Raw genomic sequence first — 18,189 nt, 5'->3', positions numbered from 1 at the left:
TCTAAAATACAAAAGTAATCAGCTCTTTTACCAGCCCTTAAAAGGGCTTTTTGCAGGGCCTTGCCCCAAAGTAATCAGCTCTTTTGCATGAAAATAAAAATACAATACCCCCCAACATTACAACCCACCACCCACATACCCCTACTCTAGCCCACCCAAACCCCCCTTAAAAAAAACTATCACTAACCCCCTGAAGATCTCCCTACCTTGAGTCGTCTTCACCCAGCCGAGCCGAATTCTTCATCCAAGCGTAGCAAGAAGATGTCCTCCATCCGGAAGAAGTCTTGATCCAAGCGGCAAAGAAGAGGTCTTCCATCCGGGCCATGTCTTCTTCCAAGTGGGATCTTCTATCTTCTTTCTTCCGGATCCATCTTCATCCCGCCGACGCGGAACATCCTCCTTCCCCGACAGACTACCGACGAATGAAGGTTCCTTTAAGGGACGTCATCCAAGATAGCGTCCCTTCAATTCTGATTGGATCAGCCAATCGGATTGAACTTCAATCTGATTGGCTGATTGCATCAGCCAATCAGATTTTTTCTACCTTAATTCCGATTGGCTGATAGAATTCTATAAGCCAATCGGAATTGAAGGGACGCCATCTTGGATGACGTCCCTTAAAGGAACCTTCATTCGTCGTTAGTCCGTCGGGGAAGTAGGATGTTCCGCGTCGGCGGGATGAAGATGGATCCGGAAGAAAGAAGATAGAAGTTGCCGCTTGGAAGAAGACATCACCCGGATGGAAGACCTCTTCTTTGCCACTTGGATCAAGACTTCGCCCGGATGGAGGACCTCTTCTTTGCCACTTAGATCAAGACTTCTACCGGATGGAGGACATCTTCTTGCTCCGCTTGGATGAAGAATTTGGCTCGGCTGGGTGAAGACGACTCAAGGTAGGGAGATCTTCAGGGGGTTAGTGATAGGTTTTTTTTTAGGGGGGTTTGGGTGGGTAAGAGTAGGGGTATGTGGGTGGTGGGTTTTAATGTTGGGGGGGTATTGTATTTTTATTTTCATGCAAAAGAGCTGATTACTTTTGTATTTTAGAATAGGGTAGGGAATTTTTTATTTTTGGGGGCTTTTTTATTTTATTAGGGAGCTTAGATTAGGTGTAATTAGTTTAAACTGCTTGTAATTCTTTTTTATTTTTTGTAATTTAGTCTTTGTTTGTTTTTGTATTATAGAATAGTTTATTTTATTGTATTTTATTTTAGGTAATTGTAGGTAATTTATTTAATTAATTGTATGTTAGTGTAGTGTTTAATTGTAACTTAGGTTAGGATTTATTTTACAGGTAATTTTGTATTTATTTTAACTAGGTAGCTATTAAATAGTTATTAACTATTTAATAGCTATTGTACCTAGTTAAAATAAATACAAAGTTGCCTGTAAAATAAATATAAATCCTAAAATAGCTACAATGTAATTATTAATTATATTGTAGCTATATTAGGGTTTATTTGATAGGTAAGTATTTAGTTTTAAATAGGAATAATTTAGTTAATTATAGGAATATTATTTTGTTTAATATAAATTATATTTATGTTAGGGGGGTGTTAGGGTTAGAGTTAGGTTTAGGGGTTAATAACTTTATTATAGTAGTGGCGACGGTGCGGGCGGAAGATTAGGTTTTAATAATTGTAGGTAGGTGGCGGCGATGTTAGGGAGGGCAGATTAAAGGTTAATACTATTCATTATAGTGTTTGCGAGGTGGGAGTGCGGCGGTTTAGGGGTTAATACATTTATTATAGTGGCGGCAAGGTCCGGTCGGCAGATTAGGGGTTAATAAGTGTAGTAAGGTAGCGGCGACGTTTGGGTGGGCAGATTAGTGGTTAATAAATATAATATAGGGGTCAGCGATGTTAGGGGCAGCAGATTAGGGGTTCATAAGTATAATGTAGGTTGCGGTGGCGTACAGAGCGGCAGATTAGGGGTTAATAGTATAATGCAGGTGTCAGCGATAGGGGGCGGCGGCAGATTAGAGGTTAATAAGTGTAAGGTTAGGGGTGTTTAGACTCGGGGTACATGTTAGGGTGTTAGGTGCAGACATAGAAAGTGTTTCCCCATAGGAAACAATGGGGCTGCGTTAGGAGCTGAACGCTGCTTTTTTGCAGGTGTTAGGTTTTTTTTAAGGCAAAAATGCCCCATTGTTTCATATGGGGATATCGTGCACAAGCACGTTTTGCCAGCTTACCGCTACTGTAAGCAACGCTGGTATTGAGGGTTGAAGTGGAGCTAAGTTAGGCTCAACGCACCCTTTTTTGAGCCTAATGCAGCCCCTCAGACAACTCTAAATACCAGCGTTGTTGGAAGGGTGCGTTGGCAAAAAAAGCAGTGTTAGCTACGCGGCTTTTTACCAACAAAACTCTAAATCTAGCCGAATGTAACTATCAGTTATATTGTAGCTAGCTTAGGGTTTATTTTACAGGTAAGTATTTAGTTAGGGGTGGGGATGGCGGCGATGTTAGGGGTGGTAGATTAGGGGTTAATAATATTTAACTAGTGTTTGTGAGGCGGGAGTGCGGCAGTTTAGGGGTTAATATGTTTATTCTAGTGGCGGCGATGTCCGGAGCGACAGATTAGGGGTTAATATTTTTATTATAGTGTTTGCGATGCGGGAGGGCCTCGGTTTAGGGGTTAATAGGTAGTTTATGGGTGTTAGTGTACATTTTAGCACTTTAGTTATGAGTTTTATGCTACAGCTTTGGACCATAAAACTCATAACTACTGACTTTAAAATGCGTTAGGAATCTTGACGGGATAGGGTGTACCGCTCACTTTTTGGCCTCCCAGGACAAACTTGTAATATCAGCGCTATGGAAGTCCCATTGAAAAAAGACTATATGCAATTTGCGTTAGTTGGTTGCGGTAAGGCCAAAAAAGTGTGCGGTGCCCCTAAACCTGCATGACTCGTAATAGCAGCGGGCGTGAAAAAGCAGCGTTAGAACCAGATAACGCTGCTTTTTCAGCTTACCGCAAAACTCGTAATCTAGCCGTAAATTAATCACAGTTAACGCACAAGCAATAAATAGAGCTCCACTCGTAATCTAGCCCATAGTGTCTTACAATTGTTTCTGTTTTTGTATCCCTTTATTGTAGGGTAATATGTTTTTTGCATTTTTTAACACAATCTCACCGCTTTACAGTTTACGAGATAAAGCTTTGAGAACTGAAGGTGGAAAATACACCACACCTGGCAGTGAGCTTTCAGCTATGACCACGGAAAGCCCCTGTTCAACCCAGTAGCAGAGGAAGGGAAGTCCTTTTACAATAAAGAAAACAATATGCCTTGTATTTATATTATAAGTACAAATGTCAGGTTTTGTTTTTTTTTTTGCATATGCAGTATTTTTTATTACAATTTGTACTCTGTGCATCAACTATGTTTTTCCTGCGTAACAATTTTGTTACTGTTTAACAACACAAATATTTACTTCATGCTTTTTTTCCAATATTTGATTTAATCTATTAATAAGATTTTACATTCTAAGCCCTATTCTAATCTATGCATCTCTTTTACATAGTTAAGTAGTTAAATGCAAAGAACACCCATTTGCAAGACACATTGCTCTGTAGGTAAAAAATGCCTACCAATTACAACAGGGGCTTTATAGTATTGGGCCCCGATGATTAAAAGTTTGCCACCAAAAACATGAAAAACCTTGATTTGCCTTGTATGGACAGATTATTAACCCCTTAAGGACACGGCCATTTTTCAATTTCTTTCCCTGAAGGACCAGGGCTATTTTTACATTTCTGCGGTGTTTGTGTTTAGCTCTAATTTTCCTCTTACTCATTTACTGTACCCACACATATTATATACCGTTTTTCTCGCCATTAAATGGACTTTCTAAAGATACCATTATTTTCATCATATCTTATCATTTACTTTAAAAAAAATTATAAAATATTAGGAAAAAATGGAAAAAAACACACTTTTTCTAACTTTGACCCCCACAATCTGTTACACATCTACAACCACCAAAAAACACCCATGCTAAATAGTTTCTAAATTTTGTCCTGAGTTTAGAAATACCCAATGTTTACATGTTCTTTGTTTTTTTTTGCACGTTATAGGGCCATAAATACAAGTAGCACTTTGCTATTTCCAAACCATTTTTTTTCAAAATTAGCGCTAGTTACATTGGGACACTGATATCTGTCAGGAATCCCTGATTAACCCTTGACATGTATATATTTTTTTTTAGAAGACATCCCAAAGTATTGATCTAGGTCCATTTTGGTATATTTCATGCCACCATTTCACCACCAAATGCAATCAAATAAAAAAAAATTGTTCACTTTTTCCCAAATATTTTCACAAACTTTAGGTTTCTCACTGAAATTATTTACAAACAACTTGTGCAATTATGGCATAAATGGTTGTAAATGCTTCTCTGGGATCCCCTTTGTTCAAAAATAGCAGAAATATAGGACTTTGGCGTTGCTTTTTGGTAATTAGAAGGCCGCTAAATGCCACTGCGCATCACACGTGTATTATGCCCAGCAGTGAAGGGGTTAATTAGGGAGCATGTAGGGAGCATCTAGGGTTAATTTTAGCTTTAGTGTAGTGTAGTAGACAACCCCAAGTATTGATCTAGGCCCATCTTGGTATATTTCATGCTACAATTTCACCGCTAAATGTGATCAAATTAAAAAAAACGTAAAATTTTTCACAATTTTAGGTTTCTCACTGAAATTATTTACAAACAACTTTTGCAAGTATGGCATAAATGATTGTAAATGCTTCTCTGGGATCCCCTTTGTTCAAAAATAGCAGACATATATGGCTTTGGCGTTGCTTTTTGGTAATTATAAGGCCGCTAAATGCCGCTGCGCACCACACGTGTATTATGCCCAGCAGTGCAGGGGTTAATTAGGTCATTTGTAGGGAGCTTGCAGGGTTAATTTTAGCTTTAGCGTAGAGATCAGCCTCCCACCTGACACATCACACCCCAGGATCCCTCCCAAATAGCTCTCTTCCCTCCCCCATCCCACAATTGTCTCCGCCATCTTAAGTACTGGCAGAAATTCTGCCAGTACTAAAATAAAAGGTATATTTAAAATTTAAAAAAAAATTGTAAAGCATATTTACATATGCAGCTGTGTAGGATCCCCCCTTAGCCCCCAACCTCCCTGATCCCCCCCCCCCCCAACAGCTCTCTAACCCTCCACCTCTACCTTACTGGGAGCCATCTTGGGTACTGGCAGCTGTCTGCCAGTACCCTGTTTGCAAATACAAATGTTTTTTTTTTTGTTTTGTTTTTTAAAAAAATCCATTTTTTCTGTAGTGTAGCTTCCCCCCCCACAGACAAATCCCCCACCCACTCCCAGATCCCTTAGATTTATTATTGTTGGGGATTGTATCCCCCCTTACTGCCAGTTTTATATAATTAATTTGCTGTAGTGTAGCGGTTCCCACCCGCTCCCTCCCCGTGCACGCGCCCACCCACCGGCCCCCGTGCACGCGCGCGCTCCCGTGCGCGCGCCCAACAACCCCGCCCCCCGATCCCGCCCCCCTCTCTCTTCAATTTGTCACCGATGGCCGCCCACCCGCCTCCCACGGTCAGCTCCCACCCACCAACGATTGCGGCCATCGATGCCGGTGCAGAGAGGGCCACAGAGTGGCTCTCTCTGCATCGGATGGGGGAAAAAGGTTATTGCAGGATGCCTCGATATCGAGGCATCACTGCAATAACCGTAAAGCGGCTGGAAGCGATCAGGATCGCTTCCAGCCGCTTTAATCCCCAAAGTCGTACAGGGTACGTCGCTGGTCTTTAAAGACCAGGTTGTGTGCGACGTACCCTGTACGACTCGTGTCGTTAAGGGGTTAAAGAAAATGGTCTGTCCTTGCGAGGGGTGAGCTGTCACACATAGAAATAATGAGCGTTCTCTGCTATGTATAAGTTCGCAACGGAGGACGAAGTAAACAGGAAGAACCCAGCATATGTTTAAACTTTAATATTACACCTAATACAAATCAAAATACGCTGTTTTCAGTGCATTGCACCTTTTTGTATTCATAGGTTTTCCTTTCAGAGTAATTAGTGTTATGTGTATCTTGATAAAGTTGTGAGAAAAAAACTGTGAGGTCTCTAGGGCGGAAATACTTTGATAATGACGCTGGGATTTGAGAGACAATTTCACACATGCTAATGGAAATTCCATGTTAAAGGGACAGTCTACACTAAAATTGTTATTGTTTAAAAAGATAGAACACGCCTTAACTACCCATTCCCCAGCTTTGCACAAACAACATTGTTATATTAATAAACTTTATAACATTTAAACCTCTAAATTTCTGTCTGTTTCCAAGCCTCTACAAACAGCCTCTTATCACATGCTTTTTTTTTTTTTTTTTTAGATTTTCACAACAGGTAGACTGCTTGTTTATGTGAGCCATATAGATAGCCATGTGTTCACGCCCGTGGAGTTATTTAAGAGTCAGCACAACACAGCACTAATTGGCTAAAATGCAAGTCAATAGATAATAAATAAAAAGTCATGTGATCAGGGGGCTGTCAGAAGATTCTTAGATACAATGTAATCACAGAGGTAAAAAGTGTATTAATATAATAGTGCTGGTTATGCAAAACTGGGTATAGTATTATCTATCTTGTTAAACAATAACAATTCTATTGTAGACTGTACCTTTAAGCCCATTTTACGATATAAAAACCCAATTATGCTTTGTATTTTGTAGTTATAAATATGAATTTCTATGGGGTTTTTTTGCATGTCCAGTGTTCTTAAATTATGATTTCTATAATTTACAAAAAAAATTACATTTTTGAGAAAATATGATTTTTGATTAACGTTTTTGTTACAATTTTTTGTATAAATGGTTTATTATTAGTTTTGTATGATTTTTAAAATTATGATTTCCGTGCTGCACTTTTGTAATGTCTGCAACTCCTTCCCATACGAAAATGCAGTATACGCCCCTTATCGAGACACCCTGTTTTAAGGGTAAAAAGTGGCTTTAGATCATTCCACCAGGAAATAGAACTACTGGGGAGCATTCTTATAGAATATCACCAACTCAGAAACCTGTATATCATTGATCCCCTGGTGAGAATTCTTAGATAATCTGATAAAACCAGAGACCTTTAGATAATTGTGCCTTCAAAGAGGTAAAACACATAGATAAAGTCCAACATGGGAGCTGCAGAGAACTACTAGTCCTGAACGGGAAATGGACAGAGAACCACGCTGTATTGGTAGTCACACAACTCCTGAGTTGGACTTTATCTATGTGTTTAACTCCTTTCCATAATGAGCAGTACAAAGAAATTGCATTACCACATTAATTAGAGTATGTTTTTGTTACAACACAATGTGTTTTAATGTTTTTCTAATCACAATTCAGACATATACAGTACTGTAGATATTATACAAATTAACAGGCTCCAAGGTTTCTACAAGGTAGTAATGAAGTTTTGTTACCGTGAATATGGGGATAAATTGTTTGTAAAGATTTGCACTAAAGTTTATGCTGCACAGTCGATGCAATGATTTGCTACTAAATGTTTGCTTGACCGATTATCTTATCTCAGCCTTGCTGCCTTATGCACTTTGATCATTAATGACTGATTTTTTTCTTTATGGCTACAGTTAACAATAACTTAATCCTTATCATCCAGGGCACAAATATGACTATAAAAGTAAAGTTAGTTTTGCAGCCTGTCTCACAGCTCTGTGTGGATTTGTCATAACAACAATGTGCAACGCAAAATGCTGGCTAATATCTGGATCTGTCATTGGGGGGCTGTTGGCGATACTTGGTGGAATTCTCATACCTGTGGGAGATATTATCATTAAGGGGAAAATAGATAAGGTACAGTATATATACTAAATAGCATGCATTTAAAAATGTTTTTGTTACCTTTCCTTTTTTTTATATATATATATAAAATATATATATCAACAATTAAGCACTCTAATGCAGAATATCTGAATACAATACAAAAAAATAGGATTTATAAACATGTACAAATGTAATTATGTTTGCTAGGGTTGCAGGATTTTTCAGGTCCTGAGAGTTATTATGTTTACCTCACCTGGCTAATTTGCTCTGGTATACAAGACAGATGTAAATAAGTCTCTGTTGCAGGGTTGGGAAACTGCTACTATATATATATATATATATATATATATATATATATATATATATATATATATATATATATATATATATATATATATATATTCACAAAAGAGCTGTAGATTTTGCCCAACCAGTGATCTACTGTACAGCACTTATCCAAAAACAAAATAAAGAACTTAAATTTAAGCTTTCTTCCTTTTTTTTAACATTTCTTTTTTTTTTTTAAATAGTGTTCTTTCATATGCATGAAAGTTGCGACAATGAAAATCAAGTTGAAATCGAGCAAAATCTTATATATTTGTTTAAAAAACACACAAAAGCTTGTATCTTTGCTTGTATGTAAACCACTGGCAACATAAACATTTTTGTCACTTAATCCGATTTGTTATCAAAATATATTTCAATATACATGTGAAATTACCCCCTTATTATGTTTATATGAAATAGTTGTTGCTGGGTGCACAGATGATGAACAAAAAATGCCCTAAAAAATGTGTAGATACTTTATCTGTGTGTGCCCTTATCGTGCCTGTTTTTCCCCAATGTTTACAATGGAATTTACCAACAATATGCTTGATTTTGAATAGTGTTGTCAAAATATAGCATTTTAAAGTAAATATAATATTTAAATGTTAATTCTCAGCTTATTTTTTACTTGAAGGGGCAAGAGGTCATATACAAATGTTTTCATTTTCAATTTCTAATAAAAATGTAAATGCAGCATTTGTAGATGTGAATCTTTACTTGGATATTATCTTTTGCTATTTTTATTTTCTGTAACTCACACACCTAAAATAGAAAAAAAACTCACACATGCATTTAATTTTTTTTTATTTTAAACGCCCAGTGTGTGTGTTTTTTCATATATTTATTAACATTAATTTTGTGTTTGAGTCATGTTGATTTGTAATTGGATTTGGTTAAATGTTCGGCTTGATAGCAAATTTGTACACATATTGTTTTAAACACTACAAATTATTTAAATACTAATTTAAATGGCAATGCATGAATTTCCATTCTGCACATTCCGTATCTAATTTCTGCTGACATTGCATAAATATTTAACACCCTATAAATATTGCACAAGAAAATGTTACTACATATTAATTATGTGTTTAATTAATTATATAGCTTTATAAATACGCTACAGCTCATAATCTTCGTTATGATTTCAGTGTTTCTGCATGTTATCCCCCTAATTTTCTGTTGGAACAATAAACTTGCATATTTTAAAACGCAAAAAAAGGAATTAAACTAAAATATCCAAACATAACCCTGCAATTTTCAGCTATGACTCTGTGCTTATGGGGCATATGTATCAAGCTCCGAATGGAGCTTGATGCCCCGTGTTTCTGGCGAGCCTGCAGGCTCGCCAGAAACAGCAGTTATGAAGCAGCGGACACAAAGACCGCTGCTCCATAACCTGTCCGCCTGCTCTGAGCAGGCGGACAGACATCGCCGGAAATCAACCAGATCGAGTACGATTGGGTTGATTGACACCCCCTGCTGGCGGCCTATTGGCCGAGAGTCTGCAGGGAGCGGCGTTGCACCAGCAGCTCTTGTGAGCTGCTGGTGCAATGCTGAATACGGCGAGCGTATTGCTCGCCATATTCAGCGAGGTCTGTCGGACCTGATCCGCACTGTCGGATCAGGACCGACAGACCTTGATAAATAGGGGCCTGCGTATCCAACTGCAATATCTTCCATAGTGAAGCTGTAAAAACATTGTTTACAAGCAGATGATCATTTTGTAATTGAATTATTTTTGTTTACCTACTATTTATTATGTTTTATGTACTATGTGTATGATTTTTAAGCCATGCAAAAGATGGTGTCGGAAATTTTTGGTTCAAACATTTAAAATTACAAGGGATATAAAGCCCAAAATACATGTGCACGCTCCTGAGTTTATATCCATGCTTTTCAACAAAACATACCAAGAGAACAAAGCAAATTAGATAATAGAAGTAAATTAGAAAGTTGTTTAAAATCTCATGCTCTATCTGAATCATAAAGACAAAATTGTAGGTTTCATTCTCCTTTAATGTAACAAAATATTGCTTAGTCTTGATACAACCTTTTTATTTGAAGCCTTACCTTACATTATGGTTAATTCAAAATATCTTTTCAATGATGGTACAAGTGAGTTAGTCTACATGGGAACTTAAAGTCAAAGTAAATTTGTATGCTCTGCAAAACATGGATGTATTCTATAACAATATTATATTGAGATCGCTATTTTTTTTTTTATATTACTAATTTGATTGTATTTTTTAATATATATTTAGCTTACAGTCATTAGCCTTACTCCGCCCACCCTCCACTTCCTATATATTGCTGCCTTTATGTATAGAGCGGTCCCACCCGCTCTATACGTAGGAGAAATGCACGTTCACGAGCAAGGAACGCTTTGCAAATGCGCGAATAGTTGATCGTGGCCGCAATGCAAAAGCAATTTTCTTATCACCCGGTCTTCGCAGCTGCAACAGATAAAAAGTTATGTGCATGCGCGAATCGGGAACGCATGCCCGACATAATCCTGGGTACAAAAACTTTGGCGCATGCGCAATTGACCAGATAGTGGGATGACATAGCTTCACGGCCGCCGATTGGGCAGAAAGTAAATTGCACAAAAAATACACGTGACCAGGAAGTGAATTAGCTCTAGAAAAACGGGCTGACTAGAAAATCAGAAAAATGTTACTTTATTTGCGGCGAAAAAGGTATTTAGATCGAACTTTTAAAAAAAAACATGCTATTATTTTTAACTAAACTGTGTAACTGGGTATAGCAGATCAACTAACTTTACTTTCACTTTAAGGAACACGTAAGTCAAAATTAAACTTTCATGATTCAAATAAAGATGCATTTTTAAACATATTTCCAATTTATGTCTGTAACCTTATTTGCTTTGTTTTCTTGGTATCCCTTTGTTGGTATCCTTTGTTGAAGAGCATACCTGCCAGTGGCGGCTGGTGACTTTTGAAGATGGGGGAGCACTAGCTCCGCCCCTCAGATGGATCCGCCCATTTTATATGTATATATATATATATATATATATATATATATATATTGGGTACAAGAGTCCTGTCACTGGGGCAGTATAAGAACACATATATATATATATATATATATATATATATATACATATATATACATATATATACATATATATATATATATAGATATATATATACATACAATAAATATATAGATAATAAATATATACACACACACACACTATATATATATATATATATATATATATATATATATATATATATATACACATACAAAGAAAGCAATAGGTCCAGCACAAATCAACAGTTCAGGAATAGTTAGCAGAGTGCACGGTAGCCAGAGGGTCCTGCTCACCTCCAATATATAAATCCAAAGGGAAAAAAGTAGATGGCTCCAGCGCTGTTTTTTAAAAGTGAAATAACCTTTATTAAGGTGACATAATGAACAGAGTCAGACAGCGACGTTTCGGGTAACGCAGACCCTTAATCATGCTTAACGTGTGCTCAAATGTGCTCAAATGGAGGAGCCTCCACACCTGCGTAGGCTCAGGAGTAGCAATGAATTGCTTGGAGCTAGCAGGTGATGGCTCCAGTGTTATCTCTTCAACAAAGCATACCAAGAAAACAAAGCAAATCTGATAATAGAAAAACGAAAAAGATGTTGAAAATTACACATTATATCTGAATTATGAGAGTTTAATTTTGATTAGACTGTTCCTTTAAAAAAGATCATAATTAGTGAACATTAACAAATATAATAAATGTGGAAAATTAACTATTTTTTTTAATTACAAAGTCTTAAGCTTCTATATTATAGCTAAGCTTAGAGTAGTACCCTGGAATTTATAAATACAGACTAGAGTGTCCAGTGTTTTTTGTTTGTTTTTTTGCTTATGGCTACTTGCTAGACCTATTACAAAAAAAAAAAAAATCATTTACAAACACTCCTTTAAAATACTTGAAACCTGATATTTTCCCTGCATGATTCTTAACACGTTGAAATCATGTGTCACAAACACTCATAGCCTTACTTGCATATACCAGTAGATTGTGTGTGGTACACAGGGTTTTTACAAATAAAACACATACATTTTCCACATAAGAACTATTGAGGGACATGGGCAGCAATGCAAAGTATTTGTTCTTTTTATATTATTATTTTTAAGAGAAAATTTAGGAAAATGAAAATGTTACATACCAATAAAGAAGAAGATCTTATGTGCTGCAGTATAAGAACTATTTCTTGGATAGGTGTAAGAATATAAAAGTATTTGGTATAAGTAATTTTATATCAGTGCTATGATATGGTAACATAACTGGTATGATTACAGTATGTAAGAGGTATTGCTAGGAAAAGCTAATAATGGCTGTAGCCATGAATTTCAATTTAAAGGGACACTCAGGTTAAATTAAATTATCATGATTCAGATACAGCATGTGATTTTAAACAACTTTCCAATTTACTTCCATTAAAAAAAATATGCACAGTCTTTTATATTTACAATTTTTGAGTCACCAGATCCTACTGAGCATGTGCAAGAATTCACAGACTATACGTATATGCATTTGTGATTGGCTGGTTGCTATCACATGGTACAAGGGGAGTGGAAATATACAACGGCAGCCCTCATATTGTATCATTCTTCTTACACCTTATACCTGACGTTATCATTTAACACATTCACTCGATAGACCCAACTTATACCCCTATTAAATTAAATGGTAACGTTTTATGCAGTGTCTGAGTGAGCTAAAAAGTAGTTCTATAGTACTGTGAGCTCTTTTTGCAACTGTGGCTGGTATACAACAAGCTAAAGGGACATTCTAGTCAAAATTAAACTATCATGATGCAGATAGGGCATGCTATTTTAAACAACTTTCCAATTTACTTTTAGCATCAAATTTGCTTTGTTCACTTGGTATTATTTGTTAAAAGCTAAAGTAGCCAAAGCTAGGTAGGCTTATATGCTAAGTTCTAAGCACCACTCCCGTGGAGTTATTTATGAGTCAGCTCTGATTGTCTACAATGCAACTCTGTCAAAAGATCTGAAATAAGGGGGTCTGCAGAGGCTTAGATACAATGTAATCACAGAGGTAAAAGGTGTATTTATATAACCTTTTTGGTTATTTAAAACTGGGGAATGGGTAATAAAGGAATTTACAATAAAAATTCTGGAGTAGACTGTCCCTTTAACAGCTATCACAGCTATAAGTAGTAAATGTGCACTTGTGAGGTTTTCTCAAATTCTGAGACAAACTGTTTAAAGTGATAGAAATAATTATTATAGCAAACTGGAAAAAATGCATTATAAAAAGCTCTAAAAAATGTAATTTGATTTGTATTTGCTTTAAATGAAGAGGCTTTACTATCACATGTTAAAGGGGCAGTAAATGTTCAGTTTAGTAAGCCTGAATTACATTTAATTCATGCTTACTTAGCGCTGCGGAATCTGTTGGCGCTCTACAAATAACCGATAATAATAATAATAATAATAATAATAATAATAATAATTTAATCACAGCAGTACATCCTTTACTCTTCTTTACACACATTTTTCTAAAGGTATAATTTCAACTCTAGTTGAACTCTAGTCTACAGCATTCGTCCATTCTAAGGCATATATCTGATGCACTGTGCACTAAGCATTTGTGTTCTAAACAACAGAGGAAAACTTTACTCTGCAGCTGAATTCTTTAAGTTTCTCTTGAAGTTTAAATATATTCAATTTTCTCGAACAAAAGAAACGTATGGAAATAGTTGGAATTAGTAAAAAACTGAGGTGCCACCATGGCCTAGTACCACCAACACATGTATATAACAGGATAGCAGGTAGATGTGAATACTCACAAACGTGAAGCACCCAACTGGTGCTAATAAGGCAGACTGAAACTTCACAGTAGTCCAGCACACTGTTTATCCTCAACGCGGGCCCACTCAGAATTCATCAGAAGAACCAATGTTCATGTGCCTGGAGAAGCAAAAAAGGCAAACCAACATGGCCTGATATCATCTGGGCAAGGACAAATGTGACCAAATGCTTGTACTTACAAGATAGCAAGCACCTGTAGGTGCAATATCAGCAAACTGGAACCAAGGCATCACCCAGTAGACTAAGCAGAGGACAATTCTCAGCGAGAACAGGAACAAAGGTGTAATTACCAAAAGGTGATAAACCACAGGAGGTGATAGACCACAAAACAGCAAGTGTATAGATAAAATATAACTTTAATAACACAGCGACGCGTTTCTCAGCCTACTAGGGCTGTTTCATCAGGCTATAACAAACATTTGAAATACTTTAGGCTGAGAAACGCGTCGCTGTGTTATTAAAGTTATATTTTATCTATACACTTGCTGTTTTGTGGTCTATCACCTCCTGTGGTTTATCACCTTTTGGTAATTACACCTTTGTTCCTGTTCTCGCTGAGAATTGTCCTCTGCTTAGTCTACTGGGCGACGCCTTGGTTCCAGTTTGCTGATATTGCACCTACAGGTGCTTGCTATCTTGTAAGTACAAGCATTGGTCACATTTGTCCTTGTCCAGATGATATCAGGCCATGTTGGTTTGCCTTTTTTGCTTCTCCAGGCACATGAACATTGGTACTTCTGATGAATTCTGAGTGGGCCCGTGTTGAGGATAAACAGTGTGCTTGACTACTGTGAAGTTTCAGCCTACCTTATTAGCACCAGTTGGGTGCTTCACGTTTGTGAGTATTCACATCTACCTGCTATCCGTCTGGATTCTTTTGTCACCTTGGTTATATGGGGTTTTCTATGTTTTTGCAAACACTGTTCTAATACCATATATGGGGTATAGTATCTGAGTTTTAGGCTTTGTCTGCATTTTATAGGGGCTCTTTACATTACCATATTTATTTATTTCTGCTCATATATATACAGGTAGCCCTCAGTTAGGTTCCAGAAGGAATGGTTGTAAATCGAAACTGTTGTAAATTGAAACCCAGTTTATAATGTAAGTCAATGGGAAGTGAGGGAGATAGGTTCCAGGCCCCTCTCAAAATTGCAATAAGTATAGGCTGACCATATTGCCGCTTTAAGAAGGAACACATATGAAAAATACATATGTGAGGGTTCTTATACAAAACCATTTCTTTAAACAGCCCTGAAAACAGCCCTGACATATGTATTTTTCATATGTGTCCCTTTTTAAAGCGGCAATATGGTCAGCCTACATAAGTAACACCTAATACATTCTTTTTAAAGCTTTGAAATGAAGACTTTAAATGCTACACATCATTATATACCTAATAAAATAAGCACACAACACAGAATATATAATTAAACTAAGTTAAATGAACAAAAACATTTGCTAAACAGCATTATAAACCTAATAAAATAATCACACAACACAGACTTCACTTGCATTTTTCTGCAAACAGTTCTTTCTATGCATTCCAATCTGGACTGATTTATAGACAGGAAGATCTTGTTCCTTTGAAATCTGCTCGATAGCTCAGGTCTGGTTAAACTGATTAAATTCAGCTTGCTTGCACAAGCGGACAGCTTCACCTACTGGCTATTTTAATAAATGCACTGCTTCTCAATGCTTTTCAATAGCAGTCACATGACTGGAAAAAAAGGTTGTTATTCTGAAACGGTGTAAATTGAACCGTTGTAAAATGAGGGCCACCTGTATATATACAATACCAAGGAAGCGCCCCCTAAGGGCGAGGAGTGTGTTGTACTCATCACTCTCTATATTTTTGTATGGAAATAGTTTTCTACTCTAGATGAATAAGACTTAGGGGCCATTTATTAAAGGGACACTGAACCCAAATTTTTTCTTTTGTGATTCATATAGAGCATGACATTTTAAGCAACTTTCTAATTTACTCCTATTATCAAATTTTCTTTATTCACTTGGTATCTTTATTTGAAATGCAAGAATGTAAGTTTAAATGCCGGCCCATTTTTGGTGAACAACCTGGGTTGTCCTTGCTGATTGGTGGATAAATTCATTCACCAATCAGAAAGTGCTGTCCAGAGTACTGAACCAAGAAAAAAAGCTTATATGCCTTCTTTTTCAAATAAAGATAGAAAGAGAATGAAGAAAAAATGATAATAGGAGTAAATTAGAAAGTTGCATGTTCTGTCTGAATCATGAAAGAAAATATATGTTTCATATCCCTTTAATATAATTAATTTTAACCTGAAACTTAGGCAAGTAATGAGAATTTTCTATACAAACAAATCCCAACACATTAGTGAAATTGTATAAAAGGGTAATTCTGGCTGATGATGATCAGTATAAGCTTCCTTTGCCTAATCAGCAAATTGAGCTGGTGATTGTTCCTAGTGCAAAGCCCTTTATATGGACATACAAATCAAAACTTTCATGATTCATATGAAGTTTGCAATTTAAAACAACATTTACTTCTAATATGTAATTTGCTTCATTGTCTTAGGTATCCTGTGTTTGAAAGCATACCTAGGTAGACTCAAGAACAGCAATGCACTACTGGGAACTAGCTTGCAATTTGTAGCTGCACATATATGCTTCTTGGTATACAATTTTAAGTAACTTTCTAATTTACTCATTCTATCAACTTTTCTTTGTTCTCTTGTTCTCTTTATTAAAAAAGCAGGAATGTAAAGTTTAGGTTCAGCACCCTGGAAAGTGATTGCTTATTGGTGGCTATATTAAGCCACCAATAAGCAAGTGCAACCAAAGTTCTGAAACAAAAATGGGCCTGCACCTAAGCTTTACATTCCTGCTTTTTAAATAAAGATAGCAAGAGAACAACAACAAAAAAAAAAATTGATAATAGGAGTAAATTAGAAAGTTTCTTAAAATTGAATGCTCTATCTGAATCATGAAAGAAAAAAAAATTGGGTTTAGTGTCCCTTTAAGCCCAGAAAGTGGGTTTTACCTATAAAATGTATGTAATCATAATTTATTTATGTAATCAACAGCATATTTTAGAAACACATTACAAAATAGGCCGTTAAGAGATATATGTACTTACATGTTATTTAAGGCGACTTTAAATTGATTCTTGTCAGAAAAATTGGTTTGTGTTAATTGTTTGAGTTTAAAAAAAAATCTGTGTTTTGCTTTTCAACAGGAAGCAGTCATTGAGAAGGGAACTATTGCTTTTGAAAACTGGGAGAAAACAGGAAGTCCTGTCTACAGGCAGTTTTGGATATATAATGTCTTAAATCCTGAAGAAATTATAAATGGATCAAAACCAGTATTACAACAAAAGGGCCCGTACACTTATCTGTAACTACACATTTTACTATGTTATTTACTATATTATTTACTATATTATTAGTACTTAGGATTTATTCACAGATTATAAAAAGCAGTTTTTCAGTAAAAATGTAATATTCAATGGCAAAAAGTGTATGTTAACGTTAAAGAGACATTTTACTGTAATTTTTTTTTTCTGCTCTAATGTGTTCCCAATTATCATTTTTACCCACTAGAGTGTCTGAAATTTTTATTTTTAAAAAAATCCTTTACCTTTTTTTAATTGAAACTAGCTGTTTTTGCCTGTTGAAACCACCACCTACGTATACAGAAAATAGGAGTACTTTTGTACTATCTTTAGACAACTATGTAAACAGGAGGCAGCAAGGAGCAATTAAGCTCCCAGTTGGGGGTGGTAGAGATAAGTAGTAAAAGTTCCTTTTCAATAGCTCTTTGTATTTGCCATTGTGTATATACAGAGAGGTAAGATAAGGAGGCCTTACAGTAAAGAGAGATAGGTACGATTAGGAAGCCGGCTATTTCTGCTGGCTAAAAAGGTTTATTCCAGTTACGTGCAAGAAAAAATTTGTTAGACCTTTCTTCTTATGCGTTCTTTTGATCTCTTCCTATATCCTTTAAGAAAAATAAACAAATGCAATATGTCAATAAACGTGTTACTAAAGGGTGCCCCAAAGTGTTAAATTTAAGCACTTGTAATTCATCTTATTTTAAACAGCTTTGTCCCAAGAAAGCAAACTCCTAATTAAAAAGCCTTTATATTAAAATTGGATTCTTGGAATATAATCTATTAAAAGGGCCAGTCAACCCAAAACATTTTCTGACTTAATTA

At 36.1% G+C, this 18,189-nt stretch overlaps 1 protein-coding gene across 1 annotated transcript in view; it reads left to right on the top strand.

Annotated features, from left to right (window-relative positions):
- The first annotated feature begins 7,628 nt into the window (after window positions 1-7,628).
- Window positions 7,629-18,189, top strand: part of CD36 (CD36 molecule) — an 86,683-nt gene continuing 76,122 nt past the window's right edge. Inside the window, exons 1-2 of the mRNA XM_053719756.1 lie at window positions 7,629-7,834; window positions 17,212-17,369. Of these exons, the coding sequence (XP_053575731.1) occupies window positions 7,718-7,834; window positions 17,212-17,369 (275 nt within the window). The 5' untranslated portion in view covers window positions 7,629-7,717. The remainder of the gene's footprint in view (window positions 7,835-17,211; window positions 17,370-18,189) is intronic.

This window comes from Bombina bombina, chromosome 6, assembly GCF_027579735.1.
Source record: "Bombina bombina isolate aBomBom1 chromosome 6, aBomBom1.pri, whole genome shotgun sequence".
NCBI lineage: Eukaryota > Metazoa > Chordata > Amphibia > Anura > Bombinatoridae > Bombina > Bombina bombina.
This window is presented reverse-complemented; position numbering and strand designations above follow the sequence as displayed.